The sequence below is a fragment of the Rhinatrema bivittatum genome, chromosome 18 (assembly GCF_901001135.1).
Source record: "Rhinatrema bivittatum chromosome 18, aRhiBiv1.1, whole genome shotgun sequence".
NCBI classification, from domain to species: domain Eukaryota; kingdom Metazoa; phylum Chordata; class Amphibia; order Gymnophiona; family Rhinatrematidae; genus Rhinatrema; species Rhinatrema bivittatum.
This window is the reverse complement of record NC_042632.1, coordinates 29612618-29637871: the sequence shown is the minus strand read 5'-3', so window position 1 is coordinate 29637871 and position 25254 is coordinate 29612618. Positions and strand designations below refer to the sequence as shown.

General features: G+C 41.9%; 1 protein-coding gene across 4 annotated transcripts in view; it reads left to right on the top strand.

Moving 5' to 3' along the window:
* Window positions 1–25254, top strand: part of DIAPH1 (diaphanous related formin 1) — a 295385-nt gene that overhangs the window by 90211 nt on the left and 179920 nt on the right. For all 4 annotated transcript variants that reach the window (XM_029583290.1, XM_029583289.1, XM_029583291.1 and 1 more), the window contains 8 exons: window positions 7614–7715; window positions 9121–9251; window positions 10039–10116; window positions 15213–15276; window positions 15916–16055; window positions 23125–23233; window positions 23635–23745; window positions 24228–24346. In XM_029583290.1, coding sequence (XP_029439150.1) covers window positions 7614–7715; window positions 9121–9251; window positions 10039–10116; window positions 15213–15276; window positions 15916–16055; window positions 23125–23233; window positions 23635–23745; window positions 24228–24346 — 854 coding nt within the window. The remainder of the gene's footprint in view (window positions 1–7613; window positions 7716–9120; window positions 9252–10038; window positions 10117–15212; window positions 15277–15915; window positions 16056–23124; window positions 23234–23634; window positions 23746–24227; window positions 24347–25254) is intronic.

The window sequence follows — 25254 nt, the reverse complement described above, 5'->3', positions numbered from 1 at the left end:
GTCCCTTTTGTTTTGTAGCATGTCAACTTTGTGGTTTAAGTGGTGCCCGATATATGTGAGGACTGTGTCTATCACAGACCCCATGATAGATGTCCTCTGCCTTGGGGCATTGCACGACATCCTGGTTTGCAGCAAGTGCACCAAGATGCCCCCAAAAGGATGGAAGATTCGGCTCAACAAGATGAAGTGCCTCTTTGAGCTAGAGAAGACCGATCATCAACATGAAGGGACCTCTGTGCCACACTGGACATCAAGCCATCGACATTGGCAGGGTGGCCAATTCCATTGAGGTAGTCTGTTAACAGGGATGCCAAAGACAAGCCATTGTCTGACTCCTCCAGATCAAGAAGATTTGGTTTGTCGCCCTCAGTTATGGTTATGGGAACACCCATGCTCAGTACCACCTGTTAACAAAAGGATGGATACCACCTATTTGGTACAGCACATTCCTGGGTATCAGAGGGCCCAACTTCCACATCAATCTGTGGTGGTAGAATCTGACCAGAAAAAATCAGAGAATACGCCCTCATTCATCAACCCCACCTGGTAAGGAACAAAAGTTCTTGGACACCTTAGGACGAAAAGTCTTTCAAGGCTCAGTGCTTGTTTCTAGAATAGTGTCATACCAGCTTTATATGACACAGTATCAGCGTAACCTCTGGAAACAAATGCAAGAACTATCTGACACTCTACCTCAGCAGTATCAGAATTCAGTCAATGACATTATTCACAAGGGTTTGGAAGCAGGCAAGCACGATGTCTGTGCTGCTTATGACAGTTTTGAGACCTCTTCACGGCTAGCAGCAACCGGTATCAGTGCATGTCGTTGGGCCTGGCTCAAAGCTTCTGACCTCAGGCCTGAAGTTCAAGAAAAGCTGGTAGATCTACCTTGTGTGGGTGATAACCTTTTTGGAATAAGGGTTCAAGACTCAGTAGCCCAGCTTAAAAAACACTCTGAAACTCTGCGTCAACTGTCTGCTATCCCACAAGATACTTCATCTGCCACACGTTGCACAGCACATAAGGACACCAGAAAGCCCTACTATAGACCACGTAGGTACTATCCACCAGCACCCTATGGTAGAGCGTCCAGACCAGTGCAAAGAACCCAGCCTAGGCAACCGAGAACTTCTAGGCCTCAACCTCCTCTTCAAACAGGCCCAGCATCAGGCTTTTGAAAACCAGCCAGAGGACAGCAGCCACTCCACCAACCCGAACCCAGAGTTACCAGTGGGAGGTCAGGTCTCTCTCTTCCAGCCCCATTGGTCAAACATCACAACAGATCAATGGGTGCTATCAATTATAACACAAGGTTACCATCTATCTTCTCACAGTACCAAAAGACTCCCCACCAAAGTCTCTTTGAATACACAAGGATCATACCACTCTTCTGCAAGCAGAATTATCCACCCTTCTGAGAGCCAGGGCCGTAGAACCAGTTCCCCGACCTCAGCAGGGCAGAGGATTCTACTCCCGCTATTTCCTCATTCCAAAGAAACAGGAGGCCTACGTCCCATCCTAGACCTCCAAAATCTCAACAAATTTGAAGGAAAGAAAAATTCAGGATGGTCTCCTTAAGCACTATGCTTCCCCTTATTCAGGCAGGAAGACTGGCTCTGTTCTCTGGATCTACAAGATGGTTACGCTCATATTCCAATATTTCCTCCTCATCGCAAGTTTCTGCGTTTCCTGTTGGGTTGTCAGCATTTCCAATACCGGGTTCTGCCATTCGGACTTACCTCAGCACCTCGAGTATTCACAAAGTGCCTAGTGGTTATTTACTCTTTCAGATAGTAGAAGGACTAGGGGACACTCCATGAAGTTAGGGGACACTAGGACTAGGGGACACTCCATGAAGTTAGCATGGGGCACATTTAAAACTAATCGGAGAAAGTTCTTTTTTACTCAACGCACAATTAAACTCTGGAATTTGTTGCCAGAGAATGTGGTTCGTGCAGGTAGTATAGCTGTGTTTAAAAAAGGATTGGATAAGTTCTTGGAGGAGAAGTCCATTACCTGCTATTAAGTTCACTTAGAGAATAGCCACTGCCATTAGCAATGGTTACATGGAATAGACTTAGTTTTTGGGTACTTGCCAGGTTCTTATGGCCTGGATTGGCCACTGTTGGAAACAGGATGCTGGGCTTGATGGACCCTTGGTCTGACCCAGTATGGCATTTTCTTATGTTCTTATGTTCTTATGGTAGCAGCGGCTCATTTGCCCAAGGCAGGTGTACACGTTTTTCCTTACCTGGATGACTGGCTCATCAGAAGCCAATCAAAACGAGGAGCTCTCACCTCTCTCAGGCTGACAATCCATCTGCTCCATTTGTTGGGATTTCTAATCAACTACCAAAAATCCTACCTCATCCCATCTCGCCTACTGCAATTCATCGGAGCAGAGTTGAACACATAATGTCAAAAGCATTCCTCCCTGCAGACTGGGCGGAGACACTCTCCTCATTAGCAAACTCTCTACGTTTAATGAAATAGGCGACAGCACATCAATTTCTAACTCTGCTAGACCACATGGCCTCCACAGTTCATAAAGAAACCAAATTTGGACCCAAACGACAACAACAACTTCCGCCCTATTTCCAATCTTCCTTTTATTGCCAAGATATTGGAAAAATTAGTCAATTCACAACTCTCAGATTACCTGGAAGATCATAAAATACTGCTCCCTACACAATACGGATTCCGCAAGGCATTAAGTACTGAGTCTCTCCTCATCTCATTGTCAGACCACATCATCATGGGCTTGGACAAAGGACAATCCTTTTTACTAATCCTCCTGGACCTGTCTGCGGCGTTTGACACCGTCAACCACGCTATCCTCCTTAACCGACTGGTGGACATCGGAATAACAGGAACAGCTTTCTCCTGGTTCAAAACCTTCCTTTCGAATAGAGGATACAAAGTCAAAATAAACAATAAAGAATCTCCTCGATGCAATTCTTCACTAGGAGTTCCTCAAGGCTCCTCCCTTTCCCCTACCCTCTTCAACATTTACTTACTTCCTCTCTGCCAACTGCTAACTAACCTTCAACTAAATAATTTTCTTTATGCAGACGACGTGCAAATATTGATCCCCATCAAAGAATCAATTACAAAAACCCTCAAATTCTGGGAATCCTGTCGACAAGAAATCAACCTCCTACTTTCCAGTTTAAATCTGATTTTAAACTCAACAAAAACCGAACTCCTCCTCATTTCTCCGGAAAACAGCAACACCACACAAAACACACCACCAAACTTCTTTGTCTCCCAAGCTAGGGACCTAGGAGTCTTAATTGATAATCACTTAAATTTAAAAACTTTCATCAACCACACTACAAAGGACGGCTTCTACAAATTACAGATATTGAAAAGAATAAAACCACTTCTTCATTTTCAAGACTTCAGAACAGTCCTACAATCCATAATTTTCTCCAAGAATAGACTACTGCAACTCTATCTTGCTAGGTCTCCCTTCCTCATCCTTAAAACCACTCCAGATGCTGCAAAACGCTACTGCCAGGATTTTAACAAACGCCAGAAGAAGAGATCACATCTCCCCCATTCTCAAAAAATTACACTGGCTCCCAATTCACTTCAGAATACTCCACAAGACCATCACCATCATCCATAAAACCATCTACTCTCAAGCCCCACTCAATCTTCAGATACCACTCAGACTATACTCCTCGTCAAGACCAATCAGAGAAGCATACAGAGGATCCCTACACGTTCCACAAACAAAAGTTACACACCATCAAACATTCAGAGAACGGGCCTTTTCCACCGCTGGACCATCATTATGGAATACCATCCCCCCCGACCTCAGACAGGAACCTTGCCTACCAACATTCAGAAAAAGGCTAAAGACATGGTTGTTTAGGCAAGCCTTTCCTGATCACAACTGACAATCACAATGGACTCTCATAACTTTCTCCAAAAATACTACATCCACTTGTAAATTGTCCCATTAACACTATGTAATTAATCTGAACACTATGTAATTAATTAATTAATTGTAATTGACTAAATTGTTCCAGCTACTCTTCTTCTCCAAGTTCTAATTTTCCCTTGTTTATTGTAACTTTCTTCGCTACATATCAACACCAGTTTTCGTTCAATGTTATCACTCCCCTGTTTTCTGTAAACCGGCATGATATGATTTTATCATGAATGCCGGTATAAAAAAGCTTTAAATAAATAAATATCACTCCTATGGCCAGATTAGCCATGAGAATAACCCAATGGACATTAAGATCACAGTGGATACAAGCCATTCAACCGCTGTCGTCCTCAGTTCAAATAACCCACCAACTACGTTCATCCCTCCTCTGATGGGCGAACAAGAACAACTTGTGCGAAGGCCTACTCTTCCAGCAACCAGTTCCACAAGTGACTTTAACTACAGATGCATCCACCTTAGGTTGGGGAGCTCACATAGACAATCTCTAAACTCAAGGGACTTAGACAAAACTCGAAGCAACATTTCAAATCAATTTCCTGGATCTTCGAGCTATACGTTATGCTCTACATGGGTTCAAGGACTGCATTTCACACAAAACTGTTCTGATACAAACGGATAACACAGTTGCCATGTGGTACCTGAACAAACAGGGAGGTACAAGTTCGTATCTCCTTTGTCAAGAAGCCGCACAAATTTGGGACTGGGCCCTGACACATTCCATGTTTATCCGGGCCACTTATCTGGCAGGAATTCACAATGTAGTAGCAGACTGCCTCAGTCGTCAATTCCAACCTCACAAAATGGTCCCTGGATTCCAAAATAGCGACCGGGATATTTCAACGTTGGGGTCAACCAACGATGGACCTCTTTGCATCCAAACTGAATAGTCTTACCCACATTCTTCCCAGACCGCACTCTCACCATGGTGAGAGGGTTTTGTGCACTTGCATATTATCTAGATCACACTGCAGTCCATAGGAAATCCACTCAACTTTTTGTTTCTTTTGATAAGAACAAACCAGGTAAAGCAGTGGACAAACAAACTCTCTCTAACTGGCTTGCAGATTGTATAAAGTTTTGCTATGAAAAAGCAGGCCTTCCTCTCCAAGGGCGAGTAAAGGCACATTCAGTAAGAGCAATGTCAACCTCAGTAGCACACTATTGTTCAGTGCCGATAGCTGACATATGTAAAGCTGCAATATGGACTTTTCTTCACACCTTTGCAGCTCATTACTGTTTGGACAAAGAAGGATGACAAGATTCAGCCTATGGACAATCTTCTTAAAGAACCTGTTTCCAGCATAATCCCAACTCTTTCTACATCCAACCTACTGTGATTTTAGGCTGCCTCAATTTTTTCCAACAGTACACCAGTTGTGCCCATTGCACAAGTTGTTACTATTGATCCACTACAAAATGACTCAGCCTCTAGCTTGCTAATCACCCATATGTGAGGATTAGCATCCTGCTTGTCCAGTGATAAAACAAAATTGCTTACTTTGTAATAGGTGTTATCCCAGGACAGCAGGATGTAGTCCTCATGAAACCCACCCGCCACCCCGCGGAGTTGTCAGATAGCTTTTATTCTATGTTTGCTAACGCTTATTGCTAATCACGAGACTGAAGGGAGACCTCTGTGGCTCGAGGGATCATGGCATGCTGGGCATGCTCAGTGGGCTCAGTGTTGCCAGTCAAAGGTTTCTAGAAACGTTGACAAAGTTTTCCGTGATAGGGCGCCGTCCAGTGATGTCACCCATATGCGAGGACTACATCCTGCTGTCCTGGGATAACACCTATTACAAGGTAAGCAATTTTGCTTTCTGATTGTAAGCCCTCTAGGGATATGGAAATACTTGCAGTACTAGAATTTAATCCACTCTGAAGTGCCTGAAAGGTGGAATATGAATCAGATAAATACAAGTAATCGCTCACCTTCAGATAAGATGTCATATAATGTGCAGTCTACTCTACTTGGTTACCTCAAAAGTATTTTCATGTGTCTTTGAAGTACAGTAGTTTGTAAAGTATGGACAGAAGGTTTATTACTCTTACTATAGTGGGTTCCCCCTTTATAGTAGTATAGTAGCTTTCACTGGAATTAATAATCAGTAAACTTATCATAAAAGATAAGATGTTGCATATTAGGAGAGGAGGAGACTTGGGAATAACATTAAGTATTTTGTTACAAAAAGAGTGGCTGATTCGATGTTAGGGATAAAAATGGTATACAAACTGAAGATAGCATAGGACAGGCATAGAGGACCCTTAACTGAGTCCTGGGGGAATTCCGTGTACTGTGGAGTGCAGAATTTGCACAGAATTCCCCTCCGTAGCTGCGCAGAAATTCAGTTTCCTGCACAGAATTTAGCAGAACTCGGCATGCCTGTCCTGTTCGCAGTGAAGGAGGAGCAGGCCCCAGCTTGCCACGAGCAGATGCTGTCCAACTTGCAGTGAAGATGAAGCGGGCCTAGATGTACCACGAGTGGAGGCCATCACGCTCGTGGCGAAGATGGAAGAGGCCCCGGTGAGAGAGAGAGAGAGAGAGTGTGTGTGTGTGTGTGTAAGACTGCAAGCCTGGGGGGTGAGAGAGAGAACATGTGTGAGGATGCATGCATGTGGGTGCCAAAAAGAGGAATCCTATATGAGGAGATTGTGAAGGAGTGTGTCTTTGTGTGAAAAAGGGATTGTGTGTATGTGAGGGTGTTTTTGAGAGAGGGAGCCTGTGTGAAGGGGTGTGTGAGAGAGGGAGCCTGTGTGAAGGGGTGTGTGAGAGAGGGAGCCTGTGTGAAGGGGTGTGTGAGAGAGGGAGCCTGTGTGAAGGGGTGTGTGAGAGAGGGAGCCTGTGTGAAGGGGTGTGTGAGAGAGAGGGGCAAAGGGAGCATGTATGAGGGACAGTACTGAGGTGTCAAACTCTGGGAGTGGAGATAGAATGGAAGGGATTGAGCCGAGAGGGAGAGAGAATGGCAGATGGAGGAGTTGGGGCCTGAGAGGGCAAAGTGAAAGGAGACTGGCCAGGGGAGTAGGGAGAGAGGGTGGAAGAAACACACTTACAGTGAACTTCTAGGGAAATTCTGCTCAAAATATTTAAAACTCTGCATGTTATGTGAAAACTTTTTTTTTCTGTATTACATTTTAAATTAATTAGTTAGACTATGTATATTGTTGTTTTCACCAATATAAAGTATGCAGAAGTTTTCAGAATTTTAAATTTTTTTTGTGCAGAATTTCCCCAGGAGAATTAACTGTAAGAAAAAAGCTGAAAAATAAATAGGTTCTACAGTATTGCGTTACATAGGAAATTGGCCAAACTGGATGAGTATACTATTTTTTATCTGCCTTCAGTTTCATAGTTTCTATAAATTTGCACGGACATATGCTTTTATGAGACTAAGAGACAAATGTTTCTCATGTAGAAGTAATGATCTGGGAAGAACACCAATAAGACTTGTGGCATGCATCAGAGCCAGAGAATTGAAAGCATATAGGAAACTTGAATATCTTATCAAAAACTTTGAAGTTTGTCTTCATGGTGTGTGCAAGAGCAGCAAAATAAGTTTAGAATGTTTAACTTGCATTCTCACATATATTTAAATGCGTTTTAAATTTAAATGCTAATTATTGATGTAAATCATTTGGCTGCTCATTCTTCCAGGTGGACATGAACTTGAATGATGAAAAGCAGCAGCCATTGCGTGCAAAAGACATTGTGATAAAGAGGGAAATGGTGTCTCAGTACATGCATACCTCTAAAGCTGTGAGTATTTAAATATATCAAATCAATCTTAAAAGGACGTCAATAGAACTGTGACCTGAGCTCAGACTCTACTAATCCTTTTCATCTGGAAGGTGTATTGAGACTAAGGATATAGGTTCTGTATCACCTGAGAAGTCTGAATTTGTTCTCCTGAGCACAATCAAAGAATTCAGCTGAATCATTTTCTAGGGAAATAGTCTTAAAGTTTATATCTGTAATTCCTTGAGCAACTTTTCCATCTCCTCTCTTGCCCCACAGTGTGTTTATAGTCTCTTTGGACATGTTTAGGGTTGAGTGTGGCCTGGTTATCAAAGCACCAAATGCTGAAAATTTTAGACCCATGTTTGAATCGTATGTCACCATTTTGACCTCAAACAACTCACTTGTGTCCTAAACTTGGCTTGTAAATTTTTTAGAATAGGGACCTAATAACCGTGGCCTTCGGAAAAATTCCTAAGTGGCATACATGCCTAAATACCAGAAAATTATTTTTTGCCGCTGATAAGTATTTTAATAAATAAATTAAATACATTTTTGCTTGTGCCATTATTTTCTTCATGCTGCAAAAAAGATTTTGGGTTGTCATAGGGATATTTGTCTGTCCCCCAAAAATGTGCTCATCTGTGTGATACCTGATTTTTGTAAAATTAGAGGCTTATGTGATTTTATTGTGTGTAACAGTGCAAATGACAATATAGTTTAAATAACTTTTATAATCTAGTATATACACTGATGGTGCTGTGTTAAACACCATCTTGAATTCACTGTCCCAGATTGAATATAATAGGCATCAATCTTATGGCACCCTAAACCACAGGACCAGATTTAAAGTATTACTGCTAGTATTTAATGCCTTAAATTTAATGATTTATAAACCACCTTTCCCAATTAGAAAATCACAGCAAGATTCTTTACAAGCAGAAGCTTGGTAGAAATACAAACTAGTCTTACATATAAATAAAAGCAAAAAAAAAAACAAACTCATCAATGAAAATGTGACCATTGAAACAAAATTAATTCCCGTAAGTATGAAGATAACTAGGTCTTTAATGACAACTAATATAAACCTGTAAATTGAAAAAGATCAGAATGGCCAAATAATGATAATACAGCATAAAATTAAAAAGCCAGGTTTTCAGGCTTTTTCTGAAGTTTATATATTTATATTCAAATCTGAGTTCACAGGGAAGCTTATTCCATGAGGAGAGAATTATAAAGCTCTGGCTTTACCTTTTGCATGTTTAAGCATATGCAGCGATGGAGAAATCAGATAAGTGACCCTCTCTCCCTTTTTAACTTCTAGCCTAGCCTCAAACAGTGTGATAGGCATTATTTTCTTTAGTTAAGAATGTTCCTTCCTACTGATGGTATGTTTTTGACAGCCTGTTCTTTATTTTGAGTGTAGGGTATGAACCAAAAGGAGAGCTCCAAGTCTGCATTAATGTACATTCAGGAGCTGAAATCTGGTCTGAGGGATGGCTTTTTGCTCAACTGTTTGGAGTCTCTGCGAGTTTCTCTCAACAACAATCCTGTCAGGTAAAGGGCTTCAGTGCAAAGTAAAACTGGATGGGATTGTGTTATATATATTAGTAATGATTTGGACTGTTCTTGGAAGCATCTGAAAGGGTAGAGGCTAGATTTGGCCAATTTTTCCCTGATTGTTCTGCAGGAAAGAATAGAGGCCTGCAGGCCATATACAACAATACACATGCTGTCTGTAGCGATACACCTTGCTTGTTCCTATCTCCTCTCTCGTACAAGAAATGCTTTTAGCTACGATTCTTTCACATGGAAGATACCTGCACCAGTCCTTTTTGTAACTTCCCTTTGGAGCCTGCTTGATATTTTTTATATTTCAGTGTTTAACCCCTTTCTCTGGCTTTTATGTACTTTAAATGGTACAATACTTGTCCTGCAAAGGTTTTGTAGATTACAGTGATCCTAAAGATTTTTGTTTGTATGTTTTTTGTTTTTTGTTTTTAAACTTTAGAGGTTCAAAAAATGGTGGTTACAGCCCAATGGGTCACTACTAAAGCTGACCACTGAAGGTGACTGGCTGATGATGGGAGGCACCTAGGAAGGGTCTGCCCTGTCACATAATATGCATCACAGTAGCTGTTTATTTTGCAAAAAGGACGGCGTGTGGGGCCATATATAGGACTGGGAAAATCAGCCAGTTTGTAGTATCCAGAATGGCAGGAGATGATTAGGAGTGCATCTGTGACTGAGAGCAATTCAGTATGCAGCGTTTGCTAGAGGGTATTTATCTTCTATATTTAGGATGTGCTGATTTAAAAAATGTTTTGTTTTATGTCTGTCACAGCTGGGTCCAGAATTTTGGTTCAGAGGGGCTTGCTTGCCTTTTGGAGATCTTAAAAGGACTTCAAGATGAGCCTTCCACGTGAGCAGAAAATAAAATATATTTGGGAAGGGGAAGGAAAGCATTAAGTTGTGGGGATGAAACGTTGGGGCGTAACGTTTGAGTTGAACTGAGAGTAGTTAGATTGGATGAGTTTTTATAAAGAAAGGAACAGTTTGGTTAAAGAACTATTGTAGGATGTTCTTTGCTCCTAGTAAATAGGAGAATATGTTGTGGGCTGATTATCTTCTGATGTATTTTAGAATCGAGCATTGATGAGCTTGATCTTTCAGAATTGCTGAGTATACTTAACACCAAGCAACCTCTGCTTAAAACACCAGAATTGTTTGAGTCAAATTTTATCTGGGCACCACGAAGAAGTAGAGTTTCCTTTTAGTTCATCTGCACGTTGATCTGCTGGAGCACGTTAAGACTCCCCTTGATTTTGTTCTCCAAGGACAAGCAGTATGTTCTCACAAGTGGATGATATCATCCGACAGAATCCAGCTGATGCAGTTTACTTCAAAACTTCTAGAAGCTTTGGCATGTTCTATGGAGAGTGTGCTTGCTGTCCTGCGTCAAGAATGTCACACACGGTCCTTTTTTGTTCTTGTTCCACAGAGCCTAACAGTCACTTTTTATTGAAATTTCATGTTTTGGCATGTTCTCTAGATTAATTTTATTTCCAACCCTCTTAGGTTCACTAGGTACGTTTTCAGTCATAGTTTTCTTGATTGTTCAGCAGCTGGTGTATGCATTGATACAGATGCATCAGGCAGCATTAATTATTTCTTTCAAAATCAGTTATATTTATCACTTATTTTTCAGCTTTTTTAAGCCAAAAAGTGAAAAGGACCAGTAGCTTCAATAAATGACCCCTGTGCCAGATGCATCATGTCTGTCATGGACTCCCATGACAAGTGTGTACTCTGCCTGGTGGATGATCATAACATCTTATGGTATTCCACATGTGGTAAGATGACCCCTCCCCCAGAGGACCTCATCCTCATTTTAGAGAAAATAGCAAAGCTCTATGGGAAATCTAAATCTGGCCCATCAACATTGAAGGACCTAGGAGTTGCACTGGTTGCTGGCAGTGCGCTGACATTAAGGAATCATCTATCTCCTTTGACATCGAGCATCTATAGAGACTAGGGAGATAGCCCATCATCGAGGAAGACTGAGCATTGGCTGAAGACTAAGAAACATCGGCATTGGTCTCTGCTGATGTGCGTTGCCATGAGCAGGGAGATGCTGGCTGTGGCCATCATCCCCTAAAGCATTCCCACATAGAGGACAGCTCACCCTCACAATGGTCTAGCAAATTGTGACATCCTCTGAGTTCAGACGCCGGCCGCAATCGTTTCTCAAAAGTCCCAGGAGGATGTGATATGAATATACCACTTACGTCCCATGTGGTATTAACTTTTTGTGGACAAGTTGGAAAGAAGGATCTAAGCAGCATTGGACCCCGTAGAGTTGCATGCTTTGCAAACTGAGGTCCAGCATCTACTTTAGACTCTCATGGTATCTGTCAGAAGGGTTCTAATGCCAGTTCTGGAGAGCCAACTATTTGGAATTATCCCACCAGTGTTGATTTCCAGTTCATCTGGGGAGAAAGCTTCTCAAAGGAACAGAAGTTCATCAGGGTTTAGATCCTAACAGATAAGATGTACCCTTACAGAGATCATATCTTCTTGCCAGGTGCACACACAGATAACACCATAGTCTGATTGTCTGAGTATTCCTGGGACTAAATCTATGGTCTGAGGACTCTGATCACAAGGAATCTACAGGTCTCCCCTCAGAACCCCTGCTGTATAAGGAGCTCCTCTTAGATTCTAGTATAATTGAACCCATTCCACCAGATGATAGGACAAGGATTTTATTTCAGATTATGTCCCGATTCCAAAGAAAATGTAGGGAATTCCATCCCATTCTAGACCTAAGGGCACTGAATAAGTTCCTGGATAAATAAAAATATTCAAGTGGCTTCCCTGAGCACCTTGATTCTCTTCATGGAAAAAGGGGACTGGCTATGCTCCCTGGATTTAAAGCATATATTGAGGTCACAGGAAATATCTCATATTCGTAGTGGGGACACGTCTTGTATATCATGTATTACTGTTTTAGCCTAACATCAGCACCATGTACATGGTATGTATGTACATGGTAGCTATGCATTTATAAAAATTGGGGATGCACTATTTCTCTGTAGACAGGATGAAACTGTCACACAAATGGACTGACATAATCTCATGGTACTGATGCGGAACATGTTCTCCCCGAAGAGTATATTCTCCCTGTGGTCAGAAAGATGTTTTTCTGAGTGCATGTGTATTACTGTACAGTTGCCATGATGCAAGTCTCCCTAGTCAAAATTTTCCACCTAAACATGAGGACTTGTTTTTTTTATGCCACTGATTTGTTGGATGGTTTTTCATGCCTGCATTTTTCCTGTTGTCAAAATGTTTTCATATATTTTTCTCCTCAATCTTAAAAAAAAAAAAAAAAATAGTGGTTAGATTTACATTTCTTTTCTATCATGTTGGGAAAGAAACCATTCAAGATTTATGCTCCATGAAGTCTGTATTCGGTGCCCGGAAATTACCCTTGACATAAGTAACTGTTTTGCATGTGGAAGAATGTGATGTAGAGCACTCATGTTTGGAGAGCTTAAGCTGAAATATGAGATTTTGCCTCAAGCGAGAAAATGATCAGCATCTTGGGAAAGACCAGAACCTAGAAAGAAAAACAGCTCAGAGCCTCCTAAGTGCTGAGATCATTGCCCTTCCTGGTCGGAGCATCAAAGAGAAAGCAGTTCAATTACAGCACGGAAGTTTTCAGCACCATCTGACCCTGCGCCAAAATACTCAACGTTGTCAGCATCAAGTTCTGTAATGCCAGAACTTTGCTGAAACTCAGACTAGGGCATCATGATCTTCATAGCCTCTGATGGCTAATGCAAATTTTGTTTCCACACCTACAGGAGGTGTCCATTAGGAAACTAATTAGAATTGGGAATTCACTAATGCTCATCACTCAGAATCAGGGAACACTGCATCATCTCAATATCCGATCTCTAGCTTTTACAGGCTGAATGTTGGGAGGATAGCACTGAATTCCCTTAATTAAACTGAGGATATGTCTCAAATTCTTGTCGTCTTGGAACAATTCTACAAGAAAATGTTATGGTCTACTCTAAACTAAAGGAAAGGCCCTAGATCAGGAGTGACCAACTCCAGTCCTCAAGAGCCACAGGATACCCACAATGAATATGCATATGAGAGTTGCATCTTCGGTCTCCATTGTATGCAAATATATTTCATTTACATACAGTGAAGCCATCTGAGCCACTCCCCACAAGGCTCCAAAAGGTCAGTTTCTATGGCAGTTAGTCTAGCTGCTTCAATGACTCATCCCCTCCTGGAATTGATGAGATGCTTTGATCCTCTGGGCTTAGTGAAGCATCTGTTTCTAAATAGGGAGATGCTCCACCGGTCACTAAGGCATTATTCTCTAGTGCTAAACTTCTAGCAGCCCTAAATTGACAACCGAGAGGCATCCAGGGTAGGCACAGATTCCGAGGGGAAAAAACCCTTACCCTTCCTTTGTGCTTGACTGTGATTACAGGAAAAATAGAAAGCAAGAAACAGAGCTCCTCCAGGTCAGTACATTCAGCCTAATGACATCTTGGAACAGCCCTCTCCTCACTAGGTTTTTTCATAATAGGGTGATTCTATACACACATCCTAAGTTCTTGCCTAAGGTAGACTTCCATCTTGATCATGCCAGTCTTTCTAACATTTTTCCTGAGGCCATATATCCACAGAGATGAACAAGCTTTGCACAATTTTGATTGGAAAAGAGCCTTAGCCTTCTTTCTGAAGCAGACTGATGCCCTTAGAAAGTCTACTCTGTTTTTTTTTTTTACCCAACCATTATGGACCTTGCAGTTGCCAAGTGCACCCTTTCCAATGGGATAGCAGATTGCATTTCTTTCTGTTGTGCCTGGAAAGATCTGACTCTGGATAAGCTTGTCAAGACTCATAGTATTAGTCATGGTGGCATTAGTGGCCCACCTGACTGATTTCCATGGAGGAGATTTGCAAGGCTATGATATAGAGTTCAGTCTAGATGTTCACATCCCTTTATTGTTTAGGTAAAGTTTCCTGGCATGACAGTAGATATGGTGAAGCTACAGGGCCTATTTTAGGTTTATAATCCAAATATATTTCTCTTAGGTTCTATTTCCATGATGCCTTTAAAAAAGAAAAAAATGATTTGTTGCGGCCAAAAATAGTTCTGCCCATTAGCACTATTTTTCTGGCCCCCCTCCCTTTTTTTTTGTTTGGAGGTAGCCTGTAGCTAGGGATTCCCCCAACTGTGAGAACTCCACATGCTCCTTGTTGCAGAAAGTAAAGTTGCTTACCTGTAACAGTTCTTTGAGGACAACAGGATATAAGTCCTCACAGAACCCAACTTTCTCTCCTTGGAGTTGGTGTCAGTATATTCTAAGCTAACTGAAGAGGACCCCATGAGATGTTCATGATGCAGGATAGCCAGCGCGTGCCAAGGCTTCTAGAAGCTTTGAAATAAACTTCACTGGCTTGGACTTTGTCAGCTGACATCACCAACTTTTGAGAACTTATAGCTGCTGCCCTTGAAGAATAACTGTTATAATTAAGAAACATTTGCTATATTATAGTAACTTGCCAAGCTGAGCATTTTCACAGCAATTATTTAGAAATATATTCAGTCGATTTACAAGGTGCTCTCCTTACTGTACAAAAGTGTTATTTCACACAGGTTTGGGCAAGAAGTTACACAGTCTGATTGATATTCTACTGTACATTGCAGCATATTACTTAGATATGTGGAGGGGTGTATATCAGTCAACTAAGAAGGATCTTGGGTGAAACCATTAAGCCTGGAAAAGGGTTACAACTAGCTTCCACAATTATATGAAGTAAAAGTAGAATTTTCATCTTCACTTGTTAAAATTCTCTTTATGTACATATAAAAGTGTATCAGTTTCACAAGATTATTATATATTCATCAATATTTTAAGATCATTTTAGTTGCCATAATTAAGATAGTATGTCATGAGTGTGTACTCACATTTGTTTTTCTTACAGACCTTATGACACAAGAAGCCAACATGAGATTATAAGATGTTTGAAGGCATTCATGAATAACAATGTAAGAGTTGAATTTTTAATATTTCTATGACTGATCTCCAAACTAGTTACCCTAGAAAGGAGAAAGATGGAGTTTAGGAGTTGGATAATGTTAGACAATGATGGTGTCCCTGGAAACAGGGTCTTCTAAGCTGCCACTAATTAATTACAGCTTGTAAAGGTTTCTGCTCTTCGCAATATCGTTAGGCTTTGAGATTTCAGATGCAATTATTTGCATATTGTTTGAGCTTTGAGCAGCAGAAGGGTTAGGTAAGAGTGCCTTTCTTCACCTATAGCACCTCAACTGCTGCTGCCTCATATCTTATGGAGTCACACACAAGAGATTATCTGTTGTTGGTGTTTTAATGGCCACATTGTGTTCAGTTTGTCCATAAACAACAGTAAGGTGCGTCTCAATCTATCACTTTCCAGTTCCATTTCTGTTTTTTATTGACCATGCACAGAGCTTTCTGTTCACTGTGTGTGTGTGTTTTCATTGTACCCTTTTGGTTCTGCACCTAACTATATTACTTGCAACTTGCTTGTGCTGTGAAGTTGGGCTTATATAGAAATGCTGCTGATTTATGGTTAGGTGGCATAAAAAGGGTAATGTTGAGATGTTTTGGTGGTTACTTATGCTAACACATGCCTTTTCTCTCAGTTTGGAATTAAGACGATGTTAGAAACGGATAATGGAATTCTGCTGCTGGCAAGAGCTGTTGACCCCAAAGTCCCTCCCATGATGATCGACGCCTTGAAACTTCTGTCTGCCCTGTGTATTCTGGAGCAACCCATGGATATGTATGAATCCATTAATATTCAAAATTTCCTTACCTGTGTCATGCTTACACCTTTTGTGCACTATTATGTTCTCCTTTTGCATTTCATTACTTATATTGTCTGGATTCTGTCTTTCTCTAAATCACATTTATTTATTTACAAATGTTTAATTTGCATTCATTACAAAGAAACTATTCGAAGCAGATCACAACTCCTCTTCTATTCTTCCATTGGCTGCTCTATATATGAGTTGCATATCATCTATGCTTGCACTGCCTGTCCTGTGTTCTTGAGCCACATTACAAAATCCATACATCAATTCTCTGCTTATATTCCTGTTTGAATCATCCTTGAACCTTTCATGTTTCCACCTCTACCTTGCATGAACACCGGTCAGAACTCAGCTGGTTATAAATCCTGTGTTTGTCCCCTTTAACTCCAAAAAGCTTATCTCTGTTATCAAGCAGATTGCTATTTACTGTTTTTCCCGTCGATAGCAGGGCTGAATTAGCCATGCTGTCGTGGGAGTTGTCTTCAGGTCCTGGGAGGCGGAGCTTCCCCAAGCAGAGGTTAGAGTTTTTTTGTCCTCTGCGGCTGCGCGTGGGTTCTTGCGCAGGAAAGTAACAGATTCTCCTCAGTCTGTTTTTTCCGCGCGCGGGAACGCACGCGGAGCTTCTCTTCTCAGCATTTTTCTAAAAAGAACGAGATGTCTCAAAAACAGAGTAGGCAGTTGGGTTTTAAGCCCTGCAAATGCAGAAAAATCATGTCCATTACAGATGGACATGATTTATGTGTTAGATGTTTAGGGCCGGACCACATTCAACGCGACTGCCCACATTGTGGAAGAATGTCGCCGAGGGTCCAGACGGCAGCGGACCCAGAAAATTCAAAATTTAAAATCGGGAAAAGAGGACTCTAATCCTCCCCCCCCCCCCCCCCCCCCCCCCCCCCCCCCCCCCCCCACCCCCCCCCCCCCCCCCCGTCCCCCCCCCCCCCCCCCCCCCCCCCCCGTCTGACACACATTCTTTGGGGACCGACGAGAACGGGGCCCCATCGTACGAAAGAGCAGCCCTAATGGATCCTGATTCTCCCCGGCCTGGAGAAACGGTAAGCCACGAGAAGAATGTAGAAGAAACCCGATGTAAAAAAGTCCGGCTCTGAGGGCGAGATGTCCATCCCGACCCCCCCTCGACGCACAGTGGGTACAAATCAACCCCAACACTCATTCCGCGGACTTTCTCAGATTCGAGTCAGTCGGAACAGAGTTGAGAGTATCGCGCTACCACAAACGTCGAAGCAAGCGTCAAAAAAGATTCGAGGCACTCTGAGTCTGAGCCGAAATCATCGATGCTGACGCACGAATCAATACAGACGCATAGTGCATCAAAGTCTACGCACAGGATACCGATGCACACGAACTCGAGACAGACGCAATCAACACAAAGCGTCGACATCTATGCAACAATCCACACCGACACGTAAGGAGTCGAAATTGACTCACTCTGCCTCGAGATCGACGCATCCTGCGTCCAGTCCGATGTCGAAACATATGTCGAAAGAGGCAAATCAAACATCTACGTCAACTCATTCGACTCCACAACCAAAACACTCCACTCATAAAAGAAAACATACCATGCATCGAGGTTCATCATCTACACAACCTCGTCACTCGTTATTATCTCCGACACAGGTGGACTCCACTACTCCACCAGCAGAACCTTGTCCTAAATGTTCAAGGACTCAGGTTTCCCATCGACACAGAGATACGAGAAAATCCAAAACTAGTGATCCAACTCGTCCATTTTATGTACACAGTCCTAGTTCATGAGGAACAAAACGAACCACCACATCCACCTAGTCTTCGGAGGCAGAAATGATTCATGTACCATCCGCTCCTACCTCCTTCCGGAGTGGATCCGGCAATTTATCAAGATCTTATTCACATCTCGTGAAAGTAGAGATACAGTACCAGGAAAAGACAAACGACCGTTACACCTACCGGTAGACACATCTCCCTCAAGGGAGCCAATTCAGCAACCTAGTCGCCCAAATATACCACCTCAGACACGAGAAGTGTTTTTGCAATTGTCTCGAGCACTTTCAGGTTTTTTCGATACTTTACAGACAACCTTCTCGTTACCTCCTGAGTCGCCCTCCACTTCTCCAGAACCCCAGCAATCTGTCAAGAAATTCTCAGACTCCTTCGAGGTCTCCGCTTTCAATCCATTCTCCTATACCAGTCGAAGATCCCTCCTCACCACAGAGAACGGATTCACCACCTTCCTCACCATCTTCCTCTACGGGATTTCCATCTGATCCATCAGCTCAACCTCAGGAGCCGTACTCGCCACCTGAAGACCTATCATACCCAAAGTTTTTGGATAAGATGTGAGAGATTCTACACTTAGAGACCCAGAAACTCCCGGACCCCAGGACGGAAACCATGGGTCTCTTAAAAATTTTTGATGTTCCCAGTGAACCAACATTGCTCCCCCCACAGGCAGTACTTGACAAGGTATGAGAGAAATCATGGGAGACTCCTTTTTCCATACCAGTGGTGACCAGGAAAACAGGTCTTAAATACAAGATGCAAAAAAAACCTTGTTATACTACACCACAATTACTACACACATCTATCGTTGTAGAATCGGCGATGCAAAGGGCTAAAAAATCCAAACTATGTGCATCTGCCCTGCCTGGTCGCGACAATCGCTGCTTAGATGAATTCGCAAAGAATATATTTCAAAACGCCATGCTCTTGTCCTGAGTACAGCACCACCAATTTTATATGGTGCAGTACCTTTACGAGTGCATCCAGGCAACCAAGGGAATGTTGATCTCTACATCAGGCTACATTCCACGCCCTATTGAAGATATGCAGGAATACATAAGAACATGCCATACTGGGTCAGACCAAGGGTCCATCAAGCCCAGCATCTTGTTTCCAACAGTGGCCAATCCAGGCCATAAGAACCTGGCAAGTACCCAAAAACTAAGACTATCCCATGTTACTGTTGCTAGTAATTGCAGTGGCTATTTTCTAAGTCAACTTAATTAATAGCAGGTAATGGACTTCTCCAAGAACTTAGCCAATCCTTTTTTAAACCCAGCTATACTAACTGCACTAACCACATCCCCTGCCTGACTTCAGTCAGACATTTGCTTCGTTCCATTTACGAAGGGTTCAAAACAACATCGAGAGCCTCAGCTACAGCAATTGCTGCAAGAAGTATGGCGTGGCTCTGACCCAGCACCATCCGAGAAGATCTCCATAAGAAACTAGCCAACCTACCATGCACGGGCGATAATCTTTTTGAAGAACATTTTCAGGAAACTAACAAAATTGAAGGACCAGGCGGAAGCTGTTCAGTCTCTTGCGGGCCCATCTCAATATTCAGCCTCAAAACGCCAGTTTGGACCCTCGCGCCGTATCCAGTACACACGTCGCCCGTACAGATTTTATCAGTCTTACAGAGCTCCGAATTACCAACCATACCAACATCCTCAACAGCAACAGCAATTAGGAGGGGTAAACCAAGGACTCAATGCCCGCAGGCTCAACAGTCAACAACAGCAAAAACTTCAGTCTTTTTAGGTTTTTTGCCGCCACCTCCACCTCAAAACCTACTGGGAAGAATCACAGCTCGTTTTCAGGCATGGGCAGAAATAACATCAGACCATTGGGTCCTGGACATTGTACAAAATGGGTACCAATTACAATTCATAACTACCCCCTCCCTACCCCCTCCCTACCTCATCCACCATTCCATACAATAAAGATGTATCATCCTCTTGCTCAAGCAACAAGGAGCGATCTGTCACATTCCCAACGCAGCCCAGGACAAGGGTTTCTACACCCATATTTCCTCATTCCAAAGAAATCCGGTGGCCTTCGCCCAATCTTAGATCTTCGAGAGCTCAACAAATGCCTCAACAAGGAAAAATTCAAAATGGTATCCCTCAAAACAATCCTGCCACTCCTTCAATGAAATGATTGGATGTGCTCAATAGATTTGAAGGATGCCTATACACACATTCCTATCCATCCATCCATCATGGTGATACCTGTGTTTCCAATACAAGAAACAGTTATAAATACAAAGTTCTTCCTGTCGGTAGCCCCAAGAGTTTTCACCAAATGCATGTGGTGGTGGTGGCATACCTCAGACAGAAGGGCATGCGCATCTTACCATACCTGGATGACTGGCTTTATAGTAGCCTCGATTCCTGCTACACTCAGTTCATCTTCATCAGGTGATCGACTGTTTGGACAAATTGGGCCTTGTCATAAACTTTCAGAAACAAATGTTACAACCAACACAGGTCCTTCAATTCATAGGAGCTCGGTTGGACACTGCTCGCTGCAGATCTTTCCTTCCGGAGGACAGGAAACTAGAGATGCAAAAATTACTATTTGCCCTAAAAGTGATGCATAGACCGTCGGCATGACACATACTCCAAATATTGGGGCATATGGCGGCAGCCATCTTCACGGTTCTCAATACAAGACTACACATACGTCGTCTACAATGGGGATTAAAACAACAATGGCAGCAACACTGGCAACCATTGACAACACGTCTCTTGCTCACCTCCAAAATGACAAAAGATGTCAATTGGTGGCTAAAAGAGTCTGTTCTATCCAAAGGGTCTACTGGTAACAAAGAGAACTATATCCAGCTGGATTACGCAATGTATCCAATTCTGCTATGCAAAGTGGAACTTACCGCTTCCTTCCCATCCGAACGCTCACCAAGTGAGAGCCGTAACTGCCTCAGTGGCGCATCTACGTCATGTTCAACCTGTGGACATTTGTCACCATTGTTTGGAGCAGGACCACAACCAAGCAAACTGTCCCCTCATACCCAGAGAGCAAGGGCCTAGAAAATGGACAAATTGCATAAGTCTCAGAGAAGCTGCTGTCTATTCTCCTCCCACAATGCAGCCTTGTTGGCCTCACTGTGAATGGAATTGAGCAGGATTTCCTTCAAAATATCTCCCCCATTGGCAGCACAGGCTAGATCCTCGTGGTCGAGTACTAAAGTGCAGCATGCATCAAAGAAAGAGGCCCCACTCTGAGGAACCACCGGCAACAGAGGCTCAAGTGCATTGTCACATGGTGGGTCTCCAGTGACACACTGTTGAGAGCTAATAGCCTACGCGAGGTCGTCCATGAAAGGTTGGTGGATATGCCCTGTTTGGGTGATAACCTTTTCTGAGAAAAACTCAAAAAGTATCTCAAGTTAAGGAATAGCAAGCAGCAGAACAGTCTTATGCAAGGCATACCTTCTCTGCTTTTAAAATACTATATTTCCAGAGATGCCACAATTCCAGTGATACTGCTCTTATGGAGCTAGAGGCAGCATCCTGTAACTTCTGCCTTGCATTCAATATACAGTACAATATGATGGTCATTCTGTCCATTTTAAAATTTATTCTGTCACACATCTTCATTTGATCTAGTGAGATCAGTTGTTTTTGTTTATTTAGATTATTCTTACGCTTAGAGGGTTTTTTGTTTACTTGTTAGCCTGCTGTTGGATGCGCGTTTTCCCTTACCCCTTATTCAGTAAGAGGCGGAAAACGTGCGTCAAACCCGTGGCACCTAATAGCGCCCTCAACATGCAAATGCATGTTGAAGGCCCTATTAGGTATGCGCGCGGGATGCAGTAAGTAAAATGTGCAGCCAAGTCGCACATTTTACTCTAAGAAATTAGCGCTTACCCAAAGGTAGGCGCTAGTTTCTGCCGGCACCCGGAAAGTGCACAGAAAAGCAGTTAAAACTGCTTTTCTGTACACCCTCCGACTTAATAGCATAGCGCTATTAAGTCGGAGGTCCCAAAGGGTGTAAAAAGTAAGTAAATAAATAAATAAATAAAAATTAAATTGGGCTGCTGGCTGTTGGGCCGAAAATCGGACGCCCAATTTTGCCGGCGTCCTGTTTCTGAGCCTGTGGCTGTTAGCGGGCTCGAGAACCTATGCCGGCAAAATTGAGTGTCGGCTGTCAAACCTGCTGACAGCCGTCGCTCCGGGTCAAAAGGAGGCGCTAGGGATGCGCTAGTGTCCCTAGCGCCTCCTTTTGCCCGTTTCTACCGCGCCACCTCATTTACATACTGAATCGCGCACACCGGCGAGTAGCCGGTGCGCGCGCCAGGAGAGCGGATGTTCGTCTACTCTCCCGCATTTTTACTGAATCGGCCCATTAGTATGGTGTCTAGACTCTGTTATCCTTCAGGAAGGATACCATTAGATCCACCCCCAAGTAATGTTGGCCACGGATGCCTCCATAAATGACTGGGGGAACCTCACAGACCCCTTTTGAACTCGAGGAATATGGTCATCCCAAGAGAAACAATTTCAAATCAATTTCCTCAAATTGAGAGCAATCAGCTACTCAATTTCACTCTCCTCTGAGGAGAAAAGAACATTCTCATTCAAACAATTTAAAACTGTTTTGTTTTTTTTTATTTTAGAATATTTCAAATATATTTAAGTATTTTTAAAATTTTTAAAATTCCGTAAGCATCCATGCTTCTTCAGGAGCTGTAATGCTATCAACTGCAGGTTCACTCGCTGTTTTCCTATTGCGCTATAAATTATCTGATATCACTGAGAAGGTTCTAATGTAGAAAACTATATCCAGTAGGATGGATTTCAAAAGCATTTTGCCAGGCACAGAATAGAAAAAATGCCTTTTGAAAAAAATCCCAAATATAACCAGTTTCTGTGATCTCATCAACATGACAAATCCAAGGAAATGGTGCAGATTTTGTGACATTTCAGAATAGAAACACAACTTGAATATGTTTAATTTTGTACAATTATCACTTCTATCTGCTATGCAAACTTTTGAAACTGCCCAGTGTTTTGTGAAGGAAGCTTTTCTTTTTTAAATTTGTTTCATAAATCTCCAGTTCACATTCATGTGGAAGAATAAAGATCAGAGCAGAGGTTCTTCCAAAAGCGCTAATGGAAAAAGCACTGCCTATCATGCCCAACCTTGTGTGTCTGCATTTGCCTGGTTTATTTGTGAAATATTCTGAATTCTGGGAAGTGAACATTTTTCTTGTAAATTTATAATTATTTGAAGGAATGAGCGGGTGCTGGAGGCACTAACTGAGAGAGCTGAGCTTGATGAAATGGAACGCTTCAAACCACTGCTTGATGGACTGAAAAGTGGAACTTCTGTTGCACTGAAGGTATATTCAGCTATTGTTAGCGATTTGTAAGGGGAGTTACTTTGGAAAGATCATATCTGGCCTAATAAATTTTATATTATAACTTTACTAGCCTCCTTAAAATGACTTTAATTCTATTCTTATTTTTTTTTAAGCTTAGTGATTCCTGTGAGGTTTTATGGCATTTTAATATACATTTTCCAGGAGTTTAGTGTGAAATATGGAGGCAATGTGCATAAATTATGGAGTCTTTGTATTATAGATTCTAGTCTGGACATATTATGGGCAGACTAGCTTATATGTAATATAAATTTTGTTGAAAATGTAACTATTTTGATTTGTGTCTTGTGGACTGATGTGCCAGGGATATATTTAGTGTGGATTGTGAATATAATAATAATGAGCAAGAGCTTTTCTTTCAGGTGAGCTGTATGCTGTTGATCAATGCTCTGATATCACAAGCAGATGAGCTGGATTTCCGAGTTCACATACGTAGTGAGCTGATGCGTTCTGGGCTTAGCAAAATCTTGAAAGTAAGTATCAGTTCTTCACCTTAGATTTAGTGAGAGACATTAATATCCCTAAAATTTACAATTTAAAACCTGAATTGCCTAAAAGTATTATCTCTACTCAACTACTTTGATTTTCTTTTAACAAATTTAGTTTTTGGGGGGATAAACACAGTCCATTTTTGTTTGATCTCTGAGAGATGTGTTTTTTTAGCTGAACATTGAAGGAGATAGGATTTCTCTGAATTTGTTGTATGCCATTTTAGGATCTAAAGTAAGGACTGAGGTGTTGAAAAGATGTTTGGTGTACTTTCTTGGAATCCTATATTGAGTGTCTGCATCACTTTTTGTATCTGGGCAGGGGAAGATTTCCTAGCATTGTGAAGTGTGTGTACAAACAAAAGGAACATGTTTGTAGCCAGAAGATTGTTTTCTTGGTGGTGATGCTATGTTCATGTACTGACTGTGTGTGCAAATCTGTTTCACCCTGATTCTTATGTTACTAGGAGCTGCACACAATGGAAAATGAGGAACTGAAGGTGCAACTCAGTGTATTTGATGAGCATAGTGAAGGAGATTCTGATGACTTAAGGGTTCGCTTGGAAGACATCCGAATTGAGATGGAATATCCTTTCAAAATAATTGCATGGCTGGGGAGCAGCTAAAGGGAAGAAGAAAGTGTGTACTCACTGTGGTTAGAATACTTTTGATCTGGAAAAAAGTCTCTCTCATTTTTGCACATTGGAGGGGAAAATAATAAATCTTCTGTATGGAAGAGCAGTATAGATTTTTATAGCACAGTGGTTGAAGTTTTTGAAGTTTGCTATTTCTGGTTCAGTAAGTAAGCGATGGTGATGAGAACTGAGTAAGAGGGTGGTTGAGGGGTATGGAGGGAAAGTGGGAGATTCAAGAAGTGGAAAAGACATCTAGTCTAGTCATGCTATTGGAACTGGCCTACATATTATCCCTGCAATTTGGTATTCTGCCACCACTTGTCCTATGAATTACACATTCATTTCCCAAATATTAAAGGTATTGTGTGAACATCTCTTGATTTGAGATCCAGTAGCGAAATAAACCCTGCACACACAATTCACTTGTTACACTAAAAAAGCAAAATCTGAAAATAAACTCCTTTGATCTTGTTGCATTTTTGCCCCAGCCCTGACCTACAGCTAAGTTTATTTTCTGTTTGGTAGCCATGTTAATTTCTACAAAAGAAGGCTCAGTAGTAGGCAACATTTTGTGACACTGTGTTGCTTGCATGTTCCTTTACTGAGTGACAGGTGGCTTTCAGAGTGTGTCACACATTTATTTATTTATTTTAAAATATTTGTAGTCCACTTAGTGTTAAAATCATGCTAAGTGGATAAAATATTTAACATAAAACAGTAAAAGCAAATAAAACAAAACAATACATACATCTCAAGTTGTTATTCATCAATTGAAAGCTCTTCTATATAATATGGTTTTAAGCATGTCCCTGAAAGTTTTCAAATCTTGCAACATACACAATACTTCAGGCAAGTCATT